Genomic DNA, 17,018 nt, shown 5'->3' with positions numbered 1-17,018 from the left:
GGTAAGAACTAAGTAAGTTGATCTGTCCCAGTAAAAAAATATGTAATTATTTGCATTCAAATAGATAGCTGTTTACATGGCTCCTGCAGATTTTTTTTTTAAAGTTAGAAATCTAATATTGATCCAAACTTTCCAGAGTTCCCAATCCTTCACATACATTTTGAAATGGAAAATAGTAAATATCGCTTTGGGTTAATGCCAGATATTTCTACTGTGGGAAGGGTTTAGAAAACAGAAGAAAAAAAAAACAGAAACTGGAAACAAGTAAAACAGGGAAGATTAACAGAAAGCAAGGAAGAGAATAAATGGAAAAGAAGGAATTAAGAAAGTAAAAAATTAAGAACACAGGCAAAGGACAGAATGATCAATAAGAAGAGATAGAACTCAAACATGAAAGAACAGGATGAGACAATGATGGAAATGATTAAGGATTCAAGAATAAAGAGATCTGAAAAGGAAAATAGGTTGATGCTGGCCAAGTGGGTAGTTCAATTTTTTTTATTTCCTTTATTTAACCAGGTAAAAGCCCATTGAGATCTAGATCTCATTTTCAAGAGGGAAATGGGTTTTTAATCAAGATCTTGGCTGAAGATGGGGATTTGTGAAAAAAAAAAAATTACATTAGAGAATATTTTGGACTTGGGTAGCTCCTTATGCAGCATCTCTGAAATCTTTAAAGAACCTGAAAATATTGAAAGGTGCAACACAGAATAGAAATGTAACTCAAGTTATGTCTCATTGTTATTGGAGTTTTGTAGAAAGTGTAGTGTCAGCAGTGTCTGGTATGTGGTTAAGTGCATTCAACATTCAGTTTTTGATTGCACAATGAATTATGCAGTCCAAGTCTGGTTTTACAGCACCCGATGCCTGAAGGGATTACATTTTCAGTGTAAAGAAATTGTAAAAAGAGCGACTGAAAGTCTTGCAAAAACACCTGCAGACATATATTGCTTAAATTAATCCACTTTAAAAACTGTACATGCACAAAGCAAACATGCTGGCTCTAGCTTTGCGTTTGCAATTCGCACGTCTAGCGCGAGGACAAGTTGGGCTGAATCAGCAGGGAGACCAGAAATGAGGAAATGTGCGAGTTTATTTACATTCCATGTGTTAGTATTGTACACATGGCTCAGTTATTCATCCATATACAAGTACATATACATTCAAGGAAAGCATTTGGCAGTCTTCACACTGCAGAGCAGAGATGAGGTGGATAAGACGGGCACTGTACAAAACATATTACAAAGTTGTGTAAGCCCAAGCAGAGAATATCGGTGCAGAAGTGAAACAGATTCACCAGGAAGTGGGAATGACGATCCAAACTTTTTTTTTTTACACAAGTCTATTTGAAATGACAAAGAGACAGATTGCTCATGCCAAAAAATCCCCCGTAAGGCTGTGGTTTACATGTGCACTGTTGCAAAACATTCATCTGCTTACCTCAAGTAAATGTGTAGCGAAATCATACAGCATATACAATGTGCAATTGCAGAATAATAGCCGATAATAACTAAAGTCAACAAAAGCTTAAAGCCATTGAAAAAGGTGGAACAAGTGATTTCAATCACACTTTATTAAGAGGAATTTAATTATTCCTACGGTGGTTTTTTAAAGTGCATCAAGTTGCTCCACTAGAGGTAAAAAAATGGGTATTAAATATTGGCAACCAGCACTGTTTGCAGAATGCTAACGCGACCCGTCACTCCACTGATTTCTAAAAACACATCGTCACATTTTTTTATTCTACTGCTCAAACGATGACGGCTCCGTGCCCGTAAATAGCAAAAAAGAAAATCTTTCAGCATGTAAAGTCTCATCTGCATCATATTTCACTTCGATCCACCACAAACTTGTACACCTGCAAGGACTGTTGACGTTTTTTTTGGCTAAATTTCCAAATGTGGCTCCGTTTATCTCCAGGGCCGTAAAAACAGAAGAATGAATCTGGCCAACAATTGTGATGCGTTTTTTTTTTTGTTTTTTTTTTGAGCAAACGCCAAGGTTCATTTTTATCAACCAATCACATTTTGGTCATTTCTCAACGGACATGTGCAAAAACAATGTGGTTGGGTTTCTATGAGGAGCTGAGCCCGGAATCGGACTCCACACTTCCGTGGTGGATCTCGGGGGCGACGCACGGCACGGCGGAGCAGGGAATGGAGTAACAGGAACAGGCAGAGCTCTTTAGGGTCTCCTCTGTAATGACCTCTTGCAGGGAGTGCTGCTCTTCTACCTGGAAGATGTTTGGCTGCTCTCCTTGAGCATCACAGATGCTGGAAAGGGGGAAGAAAAGGAAACAATTGCGGAGTTAGGATCTATTCCCAATCATTCCCGACATCCAGAGCCTAAGAAAATCCTCATGAATATGTTGTGCTACATAAAATAGTTTCGCTTTAGATGATTAGGAAAACACAATACTGTTGTTTTACATAAATTCATCTAAGTAGTGGTGAAATTTGCAACTCGTGAATCTACACTGTTGCTAGGCAGATTTAATAACTATATAAAAAGGCAAGCTGGCCAGTTTGACCATCGTCTTATATTTTCTGTAAAAACTGATTGTAAATCCCCCATCATTTCTCATGCAGAGTCGAGTTAAAACGGGTGAATGATTGCACTGGTTGCTGTTCTGCCTGCAGGAATGAAGCTCGAATGACAACCTTTAATAGCATTCCGGGATTAGTAGGTTTGCTTTGGGCTAAGTGCAATCTTACGTCTGTGTTTTTTTTGGTTGATTAACTTTTTTACAACCTGCAATTAAGCAGATAAAGTCCTGCAGATGCATCTGAGGCAATCAACGTTTGACTAACAAGGAAAAAAAAACAAAAACCCTGCAAGTTAAGGCACGCCTATTATAGATGGTTATTGCTGCATTAAAGAGTGAAAAAGCTCAACAAACAAGAGCAGACAGTCCAGAGATTCCAGTGAAATCACCACTTAGTTCAAAGTAGGGCATGGGCCGGTATGAGGTTGTCATGGTATAACAATCTTGCACAAAAGTACAGCAATTTCCTGGAATTAACACAAATATTTGAAAATAAGGAACAGCTCAGAATGATCTAATCAATTCATCACAACTCCAACATTTGTCAATTTGGTTTTGTTACAGATTTAAGCCAAAGTAATGCATAAGCATAAGATTCAGTGATTTAAGATGTAGTTGGCACTGCATTAATCTACACCAGCGGTGCTCCACTCCACTGTTTGAGTCCAGCATTGGTTTAACTTCAAACCCGTAACCGGCTGATGCCTAATTTCCAGAACTCAAACCTTTTTTGAAACGAGTACAGGCAGATCACCCAACTGCTTTGAAACATTTTCGCCAACATAAACCATACGCTCCGACATCAAATCGACTTTCCAGAGGTGTCGGAGCGCATTTCATGCGAGGAATAAATGCTTTTGGATCAAGCCAGCTTGACCAGTTGCAAGTTGGCACACATAGTTTGCCGCACCAACGCTTGTGCAAGTCTGCTTTCTGCAAATCCGATTACAAGCAGCACTCCGTCATTCAGAATCTTTAGTCTCATGCAAATAAAAAGCCATTCGCTCTCTGTGCCACTTTTAGATACAAATCCAAACTGAAAAATCATGACAAAACGGCAGCGAGAATAAAAACGGGGGAACTTAAAAGCATTCTCAAGCAGATGTGACAGTAACAGGAAGGGTCCTTGTGATTATTAAAAAAAAAAAGAAACAAAAAAGCTCAAAATGATAACCATGGCAGCTGACCAATCAAAGACAACACTTGTGTTGTGTTGTTTTTCAGACTGTGAAGAAGAGTTTTTCAGATATATAATCTTCAAAGGCCTTAAGAAATATGATAAGTCAACCGCCTCATGTATCATTGTCAAGAAACACTGCTGTGCTGCGGCAACATTCGGTGAGCAGGATTCACTCGGGTAGCATGTAGGACGGGCGACCGAAGAGAAGCGGAGCGGGACAACGTGAGTAAATTAAAAGAAAACAAAAACAGAGGAACCAGAGAGACATTACAGGAATCTGGAGAACTTGAGTCAAAATATGGCAGCAAGCTTTCACAAATTCTGTAAAAAAAAAGAGGCACAGTTATCACAACGACGTAAGAGACGTGTTTTTTTTTTTTTGCTGTAACACATAAAAACGTGTCGGTTCCTACAATTCCCTCTGTTTTTTTTTTTGCAGAGGTCTGCAAACGTCTGGGCCAAAGTGCAGACATAAATATAGAGCAAATGTCACAGCACGAGAGATACAGAGAAGTAAAACTGTCTAGCGAGCGGGCTCTGCTGATGATGCAGTTCTCCCCAGAGGCAGAGGAATCTGTTCAACTCAGATACTTTACATAACAGTCCTGGCACATCGTGTTCGTTCACTTCACGCTATAACTGCTCAATAAACAATCAAGTCTTTCACTCAAAGAGACAAACAGGTGCCAAATGATCCAAAACACTGCCAATGGATTACATAATTATGTAATCCCTGAAAAAGAAGCTAATGAACAACCCTGCTTGCATAAACCAGGATGAATGGGAGCAGCCACTTGGATTTTGGCTGCTTAGCAACAGGATTTTTCTTAACCTACATTTAAAAGAAATAAATGTGGCACAGGACGCTTTGCTGGTCAAGTGATTCTGGATTTTTTTTTAAACGGGAAATTTGAAACATTGGGAGCAGCCCATAGCATATAAAGTGGCTTTTTGAATATGAGAGTAATCTATTAGTATAACAGTAAAATCTAATTATGTAAAGAAAAATCTATGACTACCAACTAAATGGGAAAAGGTTCATTAGTTGATTTTGGAAAAGTGCATACATTTGTAAGGTGTTTACCGTTGGAAATAAAGTATAAATGTTCAAATAACAGCTTATATCAAGGAATACCTACTGGAAAAGCGTTCATGGCTGGTCTGACAAACTATGCATATAATTTTTCCTGTGCTGTCGTGCTACATAAAATAACTTCGCAATCTGGCAGAGTTGGAGCCGTGTGGAGTTCTTTCTTGAACTCATCGTTCCTGGGTGGAGACGGTGATCTCAACAACTCACGCCAACACAGCAGTGGCTCACCATCTGAATCTTATCTTCATAAAAACAATAAACAAACTGTGATCTTTGCTAATCATCAACATGTAGTAAAGGGATTATTTTATAATGGAGCGTCACAGGATAATGACTGAGTTTAACAAATATAACTGAAACTGGTTATCTTTAATATAAGAAACCAAATAATCACAGATTAATAGACAGAGACATTTATTTTCCCCATATTCTGTTGAGTATTCAGTGGGGCGGGAGGAAAGTCCGTGTTCATAAATAATTATTTTTAAGGAAAAAAAAATCACTGGTGGCACAAACTTTGGTACACCTTAAAAAAAAAAAAATCCCAACAATAAATGTAACTGAAGATTATTTTTATCATTTATAATTTTCTAAGAACTTCTAATTGGTAATAAAGGAATGAAAACTGCAGAAGCATCATCTTGGGGTAAACTTTGTCTCCATAACAACCAGTAGACACAATGTACGTGTCAAGTGGCTGTTTGACGTGTCAAAAAAAACTTTTTTTTTTTTGTATCAGCACAGAAAGGCAACTGTGCTGAATTAGCTCAGCGCTATTGGGACTTTTAACAAAAAAAACAAAGCAAAACAAAAACATCTGCTATCGTCAGATGTGACAGACTTGGGGAAAACAACTCATGCACTATTAAACAGAGAGTATTAACTTATCCTCTAGATGCCGTTTAAGAGTGCATGGCATAAAGATTTGACGTGGCCATTTTAAATAAACTCCAGTGTACCTCAGTTTTTAGACACAGCAGCTAAAGGGAAGCAAGAATCCTAAATAATTGACAGATAGTGTTCCAATTAAGTTGTAGTAACTATGAGAAGCTCACTATATAAGATTAGCTTTAACATCTGATCTGTAGCATTCTGTGTTTACAGCCTGCAGCATGTAAAATGACGCTGCGTGTTAAACTTTAACCTCACCTGTCATAAATGAGCCCGTCGATTCCCTGCTCTCTCAGCTTCCTTCTGTTTTCATGCTCGTTGTTGTCGTCTCCCCAGCTGAACACCACCAGGCCTTTGGACCGGGCCTCGCCGATGTACTTAAGGTGCTTCAGCAGCTCCTCGGTGTGAGCGCTGATTCCCTGCCAGGGCAAAACATCAAAGTCCAAATGCAATCACCAAATAAGAAGATTGCATTTCCCCTTCAGCATATTATTGAATGTACAACCTCCAGAGAATAAAACCCCTCACCAGAATGTTCTCGCTTTGAGCGAAGCTGATGGCGATCTGCGTCGTTTGACAGCGCACGTCCATCAGCTCGGGATACTTTTCTGAAATGCCCTGAGTCAGGAAAAGGATGGGGTACTTGTTCTGCTTGAGTCGCACCCTGTAAACCAGATTACACGGACAGTTTAGCATTTTAAATCGGTCCTTCAGAGGTGCCACTGAAGGGAAAAAAAACCCCAAAGATATACTTTAAGTGCCTCTGCTTTTACAGTGATCCTTACGAGACGCAATATTTCAACTGTAAACACGAATGGCGACGCTGCGTACTTACATTGTGCAGATATCTGGGTCGAAACACGAGAAGATGATCCGCCTTTTCCCAGCCTTCTGCAGAACACAGGTAAGAATAATGTCCAGGAAGGTATTCATGTTGAAATACGACGACAAGTTCCCGTCCCACGTTCCGTCCTGTGAGAACAGAGCAATGAGATACGTCAGAGTACGTCAACGATTACACTTTGTTTCAAAGTCTGGTTCAAAAGACGTACTTTCATTTGGCTGATCCATTTCAGTTCAATGTTAAAACCAACACTTTCCGGAACAGCTTGGAAAATCTTTGGAGAAGCGCACGGAGAAAGGTGATTACTTTCAGCTGCGGGCTGCCTTTAAGTCAAAGTGATCATTACAACATTCCTTACCTGTGATAGTGAGGGGAACGGCTGATGTTCATCGACTTCATCCTCATCCTCCAGGAGATCTTAAGAAACAAACAGAACGGGGGAAACGTTCACACGTCGTCCAAATTATCTGCCGATCCGATTTCACAATATCGGCCGTTCCACCTTCATGTGATGCAAGGCCACTTAAACAAAGCAGCCTTTGACCAGAAGTGAATTTGGGTCACTACAAAGGGGGATTTTTTTCCCACCACGTTTTTGTGAGGTATGCACAATCAAATGTTTTCCCACGCTAAAAGCTCCAGACGTTTGTGATGGGGTCAGTATTGCGGTGTTGAAATAGATTTGATAATTTTTCCTCTAAATCTTTTATCCAGATTTAAGCCCATGGATTTTGCTGTAATCCTGAAAGTAGCATTAAAGACTACTCTAAAACAGATTACCATAAACGTGTGAAAAATATGTATATATTCAGTCTTCAAACACAGGTGCATTTAAGATTTAATATAGATCTCAGGTTGCCGTATGTTGACCTCTGCACAGTAAAATCACCTCCTATGACACAGGGCTACCAGCCCAACTATTATGTAAACAGCATTATGTTGATAAACTAACCAAATCTTTTCTGGTTACAAAAAAAAAAAAAAAGTGGTAAGGAACTGCTTACCTTTGTGATCACTTCCTGTCATTGCAGCGACATGGGCCAGCTGGGCAAGAAACAAATATATTCATGTTTTACTGTTACAGAAAGAAGCAACATATTACTCAGGTCATCAATGATCCACGAGGCCGTTTCCACTGTCGATATTGTCATCTGATCTGCCCAGAACTCATCAAATAACCCACCTGGTTCAAATGTAGCACCTTTTTCTAATCAACCATTGATCGTTTAATCCAAAAAAAAAAAGTCATTAGATCAGTCCTTAGCTGTGTTGATGTTAAGTCAAGCAGAAAGGGCTGAGGTTTTCACCTGCTGATGTTAGAAGAGTTTTTTTTTTTAAGCTGCAAATGCATCTTTGCAACAAATTATCAAGGTTACTCTACAGGAATATGTTGTTGGATTTTAGGTAATAAAATGCTTATTCTCTTATTTTAAAAATTAGGTTTCTTTGTTTATTTGCATCTTATAAAGTATTTCTAATACTGTATAAAAAAGGCTCAAGTGGTTAAATGAAAAATGTACAGAATGTAGCAATATTGTTTTAAATCTGACTAATCATCAGAATAATTGATCAAATAAATCGATTACTAAAACAACTGTTAGTTGCCGACCTACAGAGAATTGTTAATCGAACATTACTGTAATAGTCCTAACCACTTCCTACTGACCATTTCCTGATCATCATAAGACCAATGATTAAATCAGCTGATAAACACACACACACATATAAAAAAAGAAAAAAATTCCAGTGCACAAAGCAGCACAACTTAAAATACCTAAACCATATCTTAACATGACAATAATTGTTGAGTCGATGGTCAAGGAATCCTGCTTCATTACTTGAAGAAAAATCACTAAAACTGAATTCAAAAGGATTGTATGAAGGCGTCTGGGTGCTATAGATTTTCTGTCAGACCCAGTCTGGTGACCTTCCAGCAGGCTGAGCAAATATTGTTTAAAGAACAGGGTCAGTCTGGGTCGACTACCCAAACACAGGAAGAGCTAAAATCACAATAAAACCTCGAACAACCTCTAAACCTACAAGTTGTTAGACAACAGATGTTCATCAAGAAAAAGGTAGTTTTTAAATACAGCTCCTTTAAGTGCATTTATCTTCTCAATCAGAAATTCACTTCAACAATCATCCAGACATTAAACAGAATGATGGTGGCACAACGACTACAGGCAGTCTCAACAAACTAGTCTAGCTAGAGCCAAGTTTACCTTCAATAGCTGCAGCTGATCAAATGTCAGGTCTTTGACAGGGACTTCTATGAGCTCCAGAGTCTGGTCATTTTTCTACCAAGTCAGAAACAGGACAGTTAGCGTCACACAGGCTACCGCGACCGTGGAAAAAAAAACAAAAAAGATGTTTAACGGACCTTCTTGGTGGAGATGCAACATGTTAGATCGTGGTATACGACTGGCATGGAATCCTTGGAGAGATGAACGTCGAACTCCACAAAAGCTGCACCCTGCGCGTTCAAACACGTTGAGGCAAAATGTTCTGCAAACGGCTGGATTTCTTCAGATATTCGTCTCATTGACTTACATGCTTGGCAGCACTTTTGAAAGAAGCAATTGTGTTTTCCCGGACTTTGTGGTATCTGTCAAATAAGAACAGGAGCAACTGATAAGACATCTGAACTCATGGATTTTTCCACATTACCCTGCTGAAAATCCTAAAGAGACTCCTCCTCACTTTGTAGCACGCGATAAATTATGCATTTAAAATTGGCAAATTGAATGGATTTGAAATATTTTTTGATGCAAAAACTACTTCCGCTGTCGGGAAAGATTGACGGATGGTCTCACTTGGCAGCGTGTGTGCTTCCAGCTCCTCGGTGACCCACGTCCACCGTGCTTCTTTTTTTCCAGTGCTTTGTGTACGAGGAGCTCATGTCGCACTGCAGCTTCTGGATAGGGCGGATCACCAGGTAATCCACTGAAGGCATAAGCTGCAGTCAACAAGGCTGGACTCGGCAAAATCAGGATACGCGGCATATTCTAAGTACTTTCAAAGAAACGTCACCTCTGACTTTCCCGATCGTCTGCCTGGAGTTTCGGCCCATGATGGGAAGCGTGACTACGCCTGTGTCATTGCCGTTCTCCAAGAACGAGGAAGACAGGAGGCAGGCTGTCCCGACATGTCCGGGATGGATGTCTCCCTGGACCACGTGCTCGCCCAGATCCTCCTGTAATCACAATCCGGATCACTATACGCGTTACAGCACATTTTGACGACTCTTCGCGGAGGCAGAAAGACCTCAAAAAACTCAAAAGTGAGCTCCAGGTTGTCCGGGTCCATGGTGTGGATGCTGTACTCGGTCCACCGAGAGGGCTCCAGGGCGTAGCCGCACTCTGGCTGAGAGTGGCGTGACTTGTAGTCGTTGGCAGTGATTAGACTGATTTCCAGAGTTGTGGTCATCTTGTGCCAAGAGGAAGGGCTGAGTTCCTGTTCTTCCTCTTCCTCCTCTTCCTCTTCAACACCCTCTAACGTAAGTTTAATCCTACATGCAAAATTAAAAGAGTCAAAATACAGTCATACTCTGAATTACAAAAAAAAAAAAAAAAATCAAAACCTGACAAAGCGTTGCTTTACTTTAAATATAACTACATGCACATCCTGTTAGGCTTATGTAAAAGGTCAGTTGTATGAAACACCTCATGATGTACTCAAGTTAAATTTGAACTCTGTGGCATCATCACCTGAAGCGTGACTTCTTGAATTTCTTCTTGGTGATGGACACCGGAGGCCTCTTGGAATAGTGCAAGCGAAGTCGAATGTCCGTCTGGCATGTCAGCCATCCTGAGTCAACGCATTTCATGCCATCTGCACAGAGAGACAGCCTGTAACCGAGGCAGCTCACCGACTTCCTCCATCGTGAACGAAGCTTTTCCTCATCTCGTCACAAAACAACCAAAAATCCCAAGTTTCATTGGGCGGTACTTGCGTTGGACTTACAAAAAGTAGTTCATAATTGTAAAATTGAAGCAAGATTATACGTAGTTTTGTAGTACAAGCTTGAAAAGTGTCTCCTTTGATTGTATACAGCTCCCTTTACTGTAATACTCAAAAATCAAAGTCAGCAGACTTACTGTGAAATCCAAATTCCCCATCGTCAATGTTCTGCTGTGCAACTGAAATTGAACGAAAAAAAAAATACTTTTTTTAGCGTCTTGCAATACCACATCAGTTGAGGTCATCAAACCAGAGCAATCTTGGTAGTTACAGAAAAAAAAAGAAACAACTTATTTTTGAACTCTTAACGTCAGATTCAATCGCTCTGCATTTGAGTTGCCTCAACTTCACCAAAGCTAACTTAAAAAAAAAAAAAAACAATCTATTTGTGTTAATAAGAACTTCTATATTTAAAGTCAGCATGGGGTAGAGGTTGCTGTAGGACTAACAGAAAAAACTAAAATAAAGCACATCAGTGATGATACTCAATAGACACTGAGCAGAGTGTGGATGTGGCAGCAGCTACTCTTCCTATCTTGCTCATGTTCAAATAGCTTTGTTTGCATAAAACCCAACATAATGGCTGGCTAACTAAAAAGATCTGGAATAACAGGCCATGGATTCTGCTGCTCTGCAGTGTTTCTTCTATGGCTGAGGATTAGTGCGCTTACTCGCAAAGCATCCACACAGCATGTAAAAAAAAACAACAAAAAAACAAAGAAAACAAGAGAGCTGGGAATCACAATGAGCATTTTTTTAGAGGAAACACTGCAAACTTCCTGAGTGGATTAAGCTACAGTGGATCGGGAATTAGAGGTTTGAGTACAACAGACTTTGCCAACCCAAACCAAATTTATCTTTGTTGTTGTTGGTTTATACCTGTGGGGCTCATCGTGCGAGGCTGATGATGGGTCTCCCACAAATTGACTATCACTTGACATGGGCCACCCGCACTCTGCAATTCCAATGTTGGGAACAATGTTAGGATTTTCAAGTCAGATACACATGAACTACCATTCAAGCTGGTCGCAAAGACGTCTTTGGACCAGAGAGTCAGAAAGCAGTTAGAGCTCGTATAGCCGCCGAGCCGCCAGCTGGATCAGGCGCAGACCGCGGATTGAAATCTGAAAGGTGGATTTGTTAGTGAAAGGATACCAAAAAATGTAAAAAAATTGTAAAAAATCCAGGCATTGAATCTTTGTTCAGATTATGGTTTTTTTTTATGTACTTAATAAACAATAGTGCAGGTATATGGATATTATTTTCAGCCACTAGTTTTACAAGTTAAAAAATTATAGGTTCTTTAAAAAAGAAAATGCATCTGCAACCATAAATGTATAGAAAAAGTGACTTCACCCTCCTGTACTGCTGGACAAAGTCACCAGAAACTGAAAGAATCTTCAAATGCATCCGACTTGTTTACGTCCAGTCTAAGGGGAGTACCACGTTCTTCACCCAAAAGTGAAGATCATGCAAAAAGAGGCTTTCGCTAAAGGCTGGGCGAGGCTCCGCATGACAGATTAAAGCAAAGCAGCTGGTCAGCCTGTGGCTGGACCTTCCAAATAACTGACCACAAGCTGTTTCACTTCACATCCCACATGGCTAGATCACAGGGCAGCTCCCAGCATGACACTACGTTTCATACAACTGATCTGTCAAATCCTACAGATAATAGCTGCATACTGACAGACAGCCAACACAAAGAAGGAATCAACAAAAGGGAAAAAAAAAAAAAAAAAGGGCTCGTCTGAGGCTTTGTGGATACGCTCCATCAACTAAAAGTTGCTTTACTGGCTGTTCTGAAAGAGCATGCCATGTACATTTCCACCAGAGCAAAACAAAACATCGAAAGTTATATATCTCGCTCTGTAAGCCTTGCTGTGGAATTAAACACAGAGGGAGGATGAGGTTTTTGGTTAATCTTACAATGCAATGCCTCTCAGCTCCGGTGTTCTGCTGTTTAAACTGCTTCCGGGGCTCAACACTGCCACGTGTGAAGCAGGGATAGATATAAAAGGATTTGACAACAATCCTACCACCTTACATCGTTTCATTCCAAGTCAGGAGGAATCCATTTCGAGTTAGTGGTGACTTTGAGCAAATCAATCAATAAATTCGACACACAGTAGTAATAAAATATTGCCTTTATCTCTGCTGATGGTCTGCCAAAGTAGAAATTATGTCATGAAGTCATACCGAATTGAATATAATGGAGTTTACATAGAAATGTAAACCTCGTCAGCTACTTTTTTTTCCCCAAAATTTTTTGAAAAGCATCACAACGACGACGACTATAAAAGCGTACATGTACTTGACAAAAAAAACAACAACAAAAAAAACACCAAAGAAAACCAACTCACCTTTGATTCCAGGAAGAAGCCCTTAAAATAGCGATACGTGGAAACAACCCCCCGGGGTACAGAGATCGTCACTGCCCATGTGTGCCTGTGATTAAATCAAGACAACAAAGTCAAGCTAAATACAATACACATACTATTAACTAACTTCAAAGTGAATCAAGATGTAGGCGACGGTTTTGCAGCATATGTAATGTTTCACATACCTTTCGTCACCAATAGGATGTAGAGTCACAGCTTTCTGGTAGCTCCAGTTTCCCAGAGCCTCACAGCTGCCGACAACAGCAATCACCTCACCTAGGAATGGGCAAAAAGACGTGCAGGTTGTCATGACTGCTGATGGATGCCATTATATTTATTACTTTCTCAATGTAACTTTCTCACTTTGTACTAAACGTTCTTCATGACTGCAGAGTCGGGCGATATGGCTTAAAAATTAAATCTCAGATTCTTTCATACCAGATCCGATTTCAATTATTAATTTTTTTTTTTTTTTGCTCGCTTTTCTCTTCTGAAAAGGAAATTACAAATCACAAAAAAATATCTTTAAAAAAAGTCTTTACATTTCAGTCATCCCTTCTGTGAGACATACGACAGAGTATAAGGGCACAGATATGAGAATTGTTGTTTAATTACGGCAATATAAAAGGTCTTAAAATTACTAGAAGAAAGTTGTTTCAAGGAGAAAAAAGCTCAAGAGTTATCAGGAGGTGACGCGACCAGCTCAGTCTGTGTAGCTATTTTTTCGAAATAGACACTTGTTTGCACAATCATTTCAAAGTCCTGCATTTTAATTTATTTTTCATGTTGGGACTTCTTATAAAATTACTACTTCATTCTCCTAATGTAATAACTTTTCTTGGATATTATTATGAGTTTATTCTAGAAATGTAAAAAAAAGAAGAAAAAAGACTTAGCCTGGCCCTAATATTACATCACAGACTAGACCTGAATTTAAAGTCCACATAAATAGAAGCTTTAAAACACATTTGTCAAGGGAGATAATAGGCCTTAGGCGTGGTGACGGCACTCCCAAAATGAAATTTTCAAAAAAAAAACAAAAAAAAAAACGTAAAGAGTTAATCGCCCAGTCCCACAGGATTGCCATTTTCTCAGAAAACAAAAAGGTTTTATTCAGACGATCTGTTGAGGAGCAGGGAGTGTTCAAAAATAAGATTACTAAAGGAAAATTCAAAATATTCCTATACGACCTGGGATTCTGTCCTTAAATATTTGCTTCTTCCTTCCTTGTATCCTTTCGTTGATTTTGCTCAATTATTCATTTTAGTCTCTTCGTCCCCTATTGTGTTGGAGCTATGAAGTTTTAAAAACAACAAAAACCCTACAGGTTTTCAAATGTAGGTTGTTTTTTTTTTTACCTGTTTGAAATACCAGAGTAAATTCAGACATACCCGGAGTGGTCTCTCCCCTGATAGTTAAGTTCACCTGGCTGGTCTCCATAGTTTAAACAGGCAAACACAGACAATGGCGATGCAAAAAAGGCTGCAAGACAAGAAGAGGGTTGAAGTAAAACCACCCCGGCTTTCTTCCCCAGTAAGACCACTGAGCTCTGAGAGGACAGAGATGTTGCAACGCCGGCCACGTGTCTACTGCAGGCTGAAAACAACAGCTCTTCTAATAATTATGTTCATGACAGCTTAGCTCCTTCGACAGCTTCAGACAAACACCTCGCATCCAAACTGTACAGTTATACACAATACCAAATGAGGCGAAAATAGAAACGGTTAGAAAAATACATTACAGAGAGCTTTGCAAGGGGGGGAAAGAACCCGGATGTATCGATTACCTTCTTAATTCCTAAAGCTCCGGCCCGGTTCTTGGCACTGTTGAGGGACTTCGCAGCAAACCTCGGTTCTACTATCCAGCAGAGTAGCATCGGTCTGGACCAGCTGCCTCGACCACTGCCATCGCCGTTCAGTTCATCATCCTTTCAATTCAAGACGGCTTTAACCGAAAACAAATAAAGATATTCTGAGAGCAGATTTGAGCCCCGGAAATGATGACGCCTAATGAAAACCTTGCATCCCCCACGTTTATCCCCGGCACTGGAGCGAAGATACGAAACCAACCGCTTCTTCTTCTTCGAGGAGTTTGCGATAAACATCATCTATTACGTTCAACAATTGAGCCGAATCGAACAACAAACTTCCGGTGAATGAATTTCAACTTAAAATCTAGCCAAATGTTCACAAATGTGTTTCTGCACTACATGAACGTTGTGTTTATCAAGACGGCGTATAGATATTTTAAAGTAATTTAAAAGCCCATTGAAGACTTTTTTTTCTAGAGAGGAAGGAAATTATCCCGGTGCCTACCTCCAACTCTTATTGACGGGAAACGAGGGGTACACCCAGGACACAGGCTGCCAGTCCATTACAAGGCAACACAGAGACACACAAAACAAACAAACATTAACCCCCACACTCATATCTAACGAAATTTTAGCAAGAAATATAATAAAATAAAATGAATGTAATGTTTTGAATCCATTCGACTAAACAGAAATACTTTAACTTTTTACTTTACTTTTACTTTGAAAGCATTATCTACACTTTCCATATTGCTTCCGCTGCGTACTTGAACTGGTTCATACCGCCCTGCTCCGGATCTGCGGCGTTTCCCTATGATGCATTCAAGTTCCTTTACAATAATAGTTATCAAAAATGTTACAAATACCAAGAGGTATTTAAACGGTTAGAATATATGTATGTATCTCAAACAGGATAGTGGTAACACAGAGAAACATACTTTTTTGTTATAAAGGATGGGCATTTTTCCCAACCAGAAATATTGCATTTTCCCCAAAAGCGTTCCGCGATATATCCTCTTTTAATAGCATTCGTAACAGTATTTAGGTGTGGACTTCAGATGGCAAGACGGACAAATTAAAATCATGGTTTGGTCTGCAGCACCCCCTAGTGGTTAGACGAAGTTTACACACCATACAACACACTGCAGCATAAATGTAAAATAATCCCTCTTCCAGAGCTTGAGTTTGCTTACAATTTCAGTCATTATCTGAAATATATTTTTTTGGGGTTTTTTTTTGCCAACACAATATCTTGCAAAAATTATTAATGGTAATGCAATTGAAAGAAAGTCATAGAAGTTTCATTCACAGATTCTAACAGGCCAGGCAGAGGAACATAAAACAAACTATTTTTGTTAGCTGAGACCCAAACTGAACGTCTTGGCTTGTACACAAAATACTATCTATGGCGGAAAAACAGCCTGTTAGAAGCTGCAAAACATTTGAGACAGGGGGAGAAAAGTTACTTAAATACAAAGTCAAAGCTCACCGAGTAGCTTGGATCAAAGTATTTTCACGTGTTATTATGGCCAAGTCAAAACCCACAATAATTCAGAATCCAACTCATGGCATTTTGAATGTTTAAGCTGGAGACATAATATTACTGGGACTGATATACCAGCGGTTTAAAGGATCCCTTATGACCTCTTGTGGACAACAGGAGTAAATATCTGCAACAGTGGAGAGTTTCACCTGCAAACTGCAGTAGGCCTATCACAAGAGTCCCAAATATCAGCTTTAAATTCCACAACGATAGATGCGTCTGGGAAAACGTTTACTTAAAACCTTTTCTTCATATTAATGCTACAAAACGTTTGGTCTTCTGTGACCTGTAAATGAAAAACAGGAACAAAAATGCATGAATAATAAAATGACAGCTCTTGAAAGTATTATGAGGCCAGTACAGTGCTTCTCCAGGCGGATAGGGAGTTTTCAAATACAAATCTGCCACATCAGCATTTACACAGATCATAAATAAGACGGAATATGATTACTTTCATGTCCTGGTTGCTGTTTGCAGAGTTTAATTAGAGTTGTGTGGCTCATTAGAGTGCAATGTGGTTCCCGCGGATGATTCAACACTCTGCCTTTTTTTGCCAAACAGATACGACTGGTATTTGTTGTTTTTGCCTGTCCACAACTGGTCTGTCTCAGGGCTTCAAAGCCAGAAAGGGAGTGAATAGAATGCGGAGGCTGAACGAGAAAAATAAAATCAGTTCCTGTTTCAGGCAGAAAGACCATTTGTGATATAATAAATTAAAGCTCTCCCAGATTAGCAGGACTCACTTTCTTCATCTCTTTCATTTGAAATGCAAAT

The 17,018-nt window shown here is 39.5% G+C and overlaps 1 protein-coding gene across 4 annotated transcripts; it reads right to left on the bottom strand.

Annotated features, from left to right (window-relative positions):
* Positions 1-1,075: 1,075 nt before the first annotated feature.
* gpcpd1 (glycerophosphocholine phosphodiesterase 1) lies at positions 1,076-15,037 on the bottom strand. 4 transcript variants are annotated; one of them, XM_032585036.1, is made up of 20 exons: positions 14,678-15,034; positions 14,283-14,373; positions 13,077-13,167; positions 12,874-12,958; positions 11,393-11,468; positions 10,651-10,692; positions 10,261-10,384; positions 9,818-10,061; positions 9,584-9,746; positions 9,367-9,496; positions 9,104-9,158; positions 8,934-9,026; positions 8,776-8,850; positions 7,558-7,597; positions 6,912-6,970; positions 6,762-6,827; positions 6,545-6,681; positions 6,238-6,373; positions 5,968-6,128; positions 1,076-2,273 (listed from the first exon to the last, which is right to left on the bottom strand). In XM_032585036.1, the coding sequence occupies exons 2-20, from the start codon at positions 14,329-14,331 to the stop codon at positions 2,075-2,077; spliced, it is 2,025 nt and encodes a 674-aa protein (XP_032440927.1). In that variant the 5' UTR covers positions 14,332-14,373; positions 14,678-15,034; the 3' UTR covers positions 1,076-2,074. The 4 variants fall into 4 exon arrangements, with proteins under 4 accessions (XP_032440927.1, XP_032440928.1, XP_032440930.1 ...); XM_032585038.1 differs by lacking the exon at positions 1,076-2,273 and adding an exon at positions 2,405-4,046 and having other exon boundaries at positions 14,678-15,037; XM_032585037.1 differs by having other exon boundaries at positions 14,283-15,034.
* Positions 15,038-17,018: the final 1,981 nt, after the last annotated feature.

This window comes from Xiphophorus hellerii, chromosome 15, assembly GCF_003331165.1.
Source record: "Xiphophorus hellerii strain 12219 chromosome 15, Xiphophorus_hellerii-4.1, whole genome shotgun sequence".
NCBI lineage: Eukaryota > Metazoa > Chordata > Actinopteri > Cyprinodontiformes > Poeciliidae > Xiphophorus > Xiphophorus hellerii.
The sequence above is the reverse complement of the archived record's forward strand: the minus strand, read 5'-3'. Positions and strand labels throughout refer to the sequence as shown.

Bases quoted from the DNA above. Each gene is read 5' to 3' on its own strand.
- gpcpd1 (XM_032585037.1), bottom strand. From the start codon at position 14,331: ATGGAGACCAGCCAGGTGAACTTAACTATCAGGGGAGAGACCACTCCG. The intron at 10,693-11,392 runs GTATAAACCAAC...GTTCAATTTCAG, and splicing joins TCGCACGATGAGCCCCACAG to TTGCACAGCAGAACATTGAC. The intron at 9,159-9,366 runs GTGAGACCATCC...CTTATTTGACAG, and splicing joins GGAAGCACACACGCTGCCAA to ATACCACAAAGTCCGGGAAA.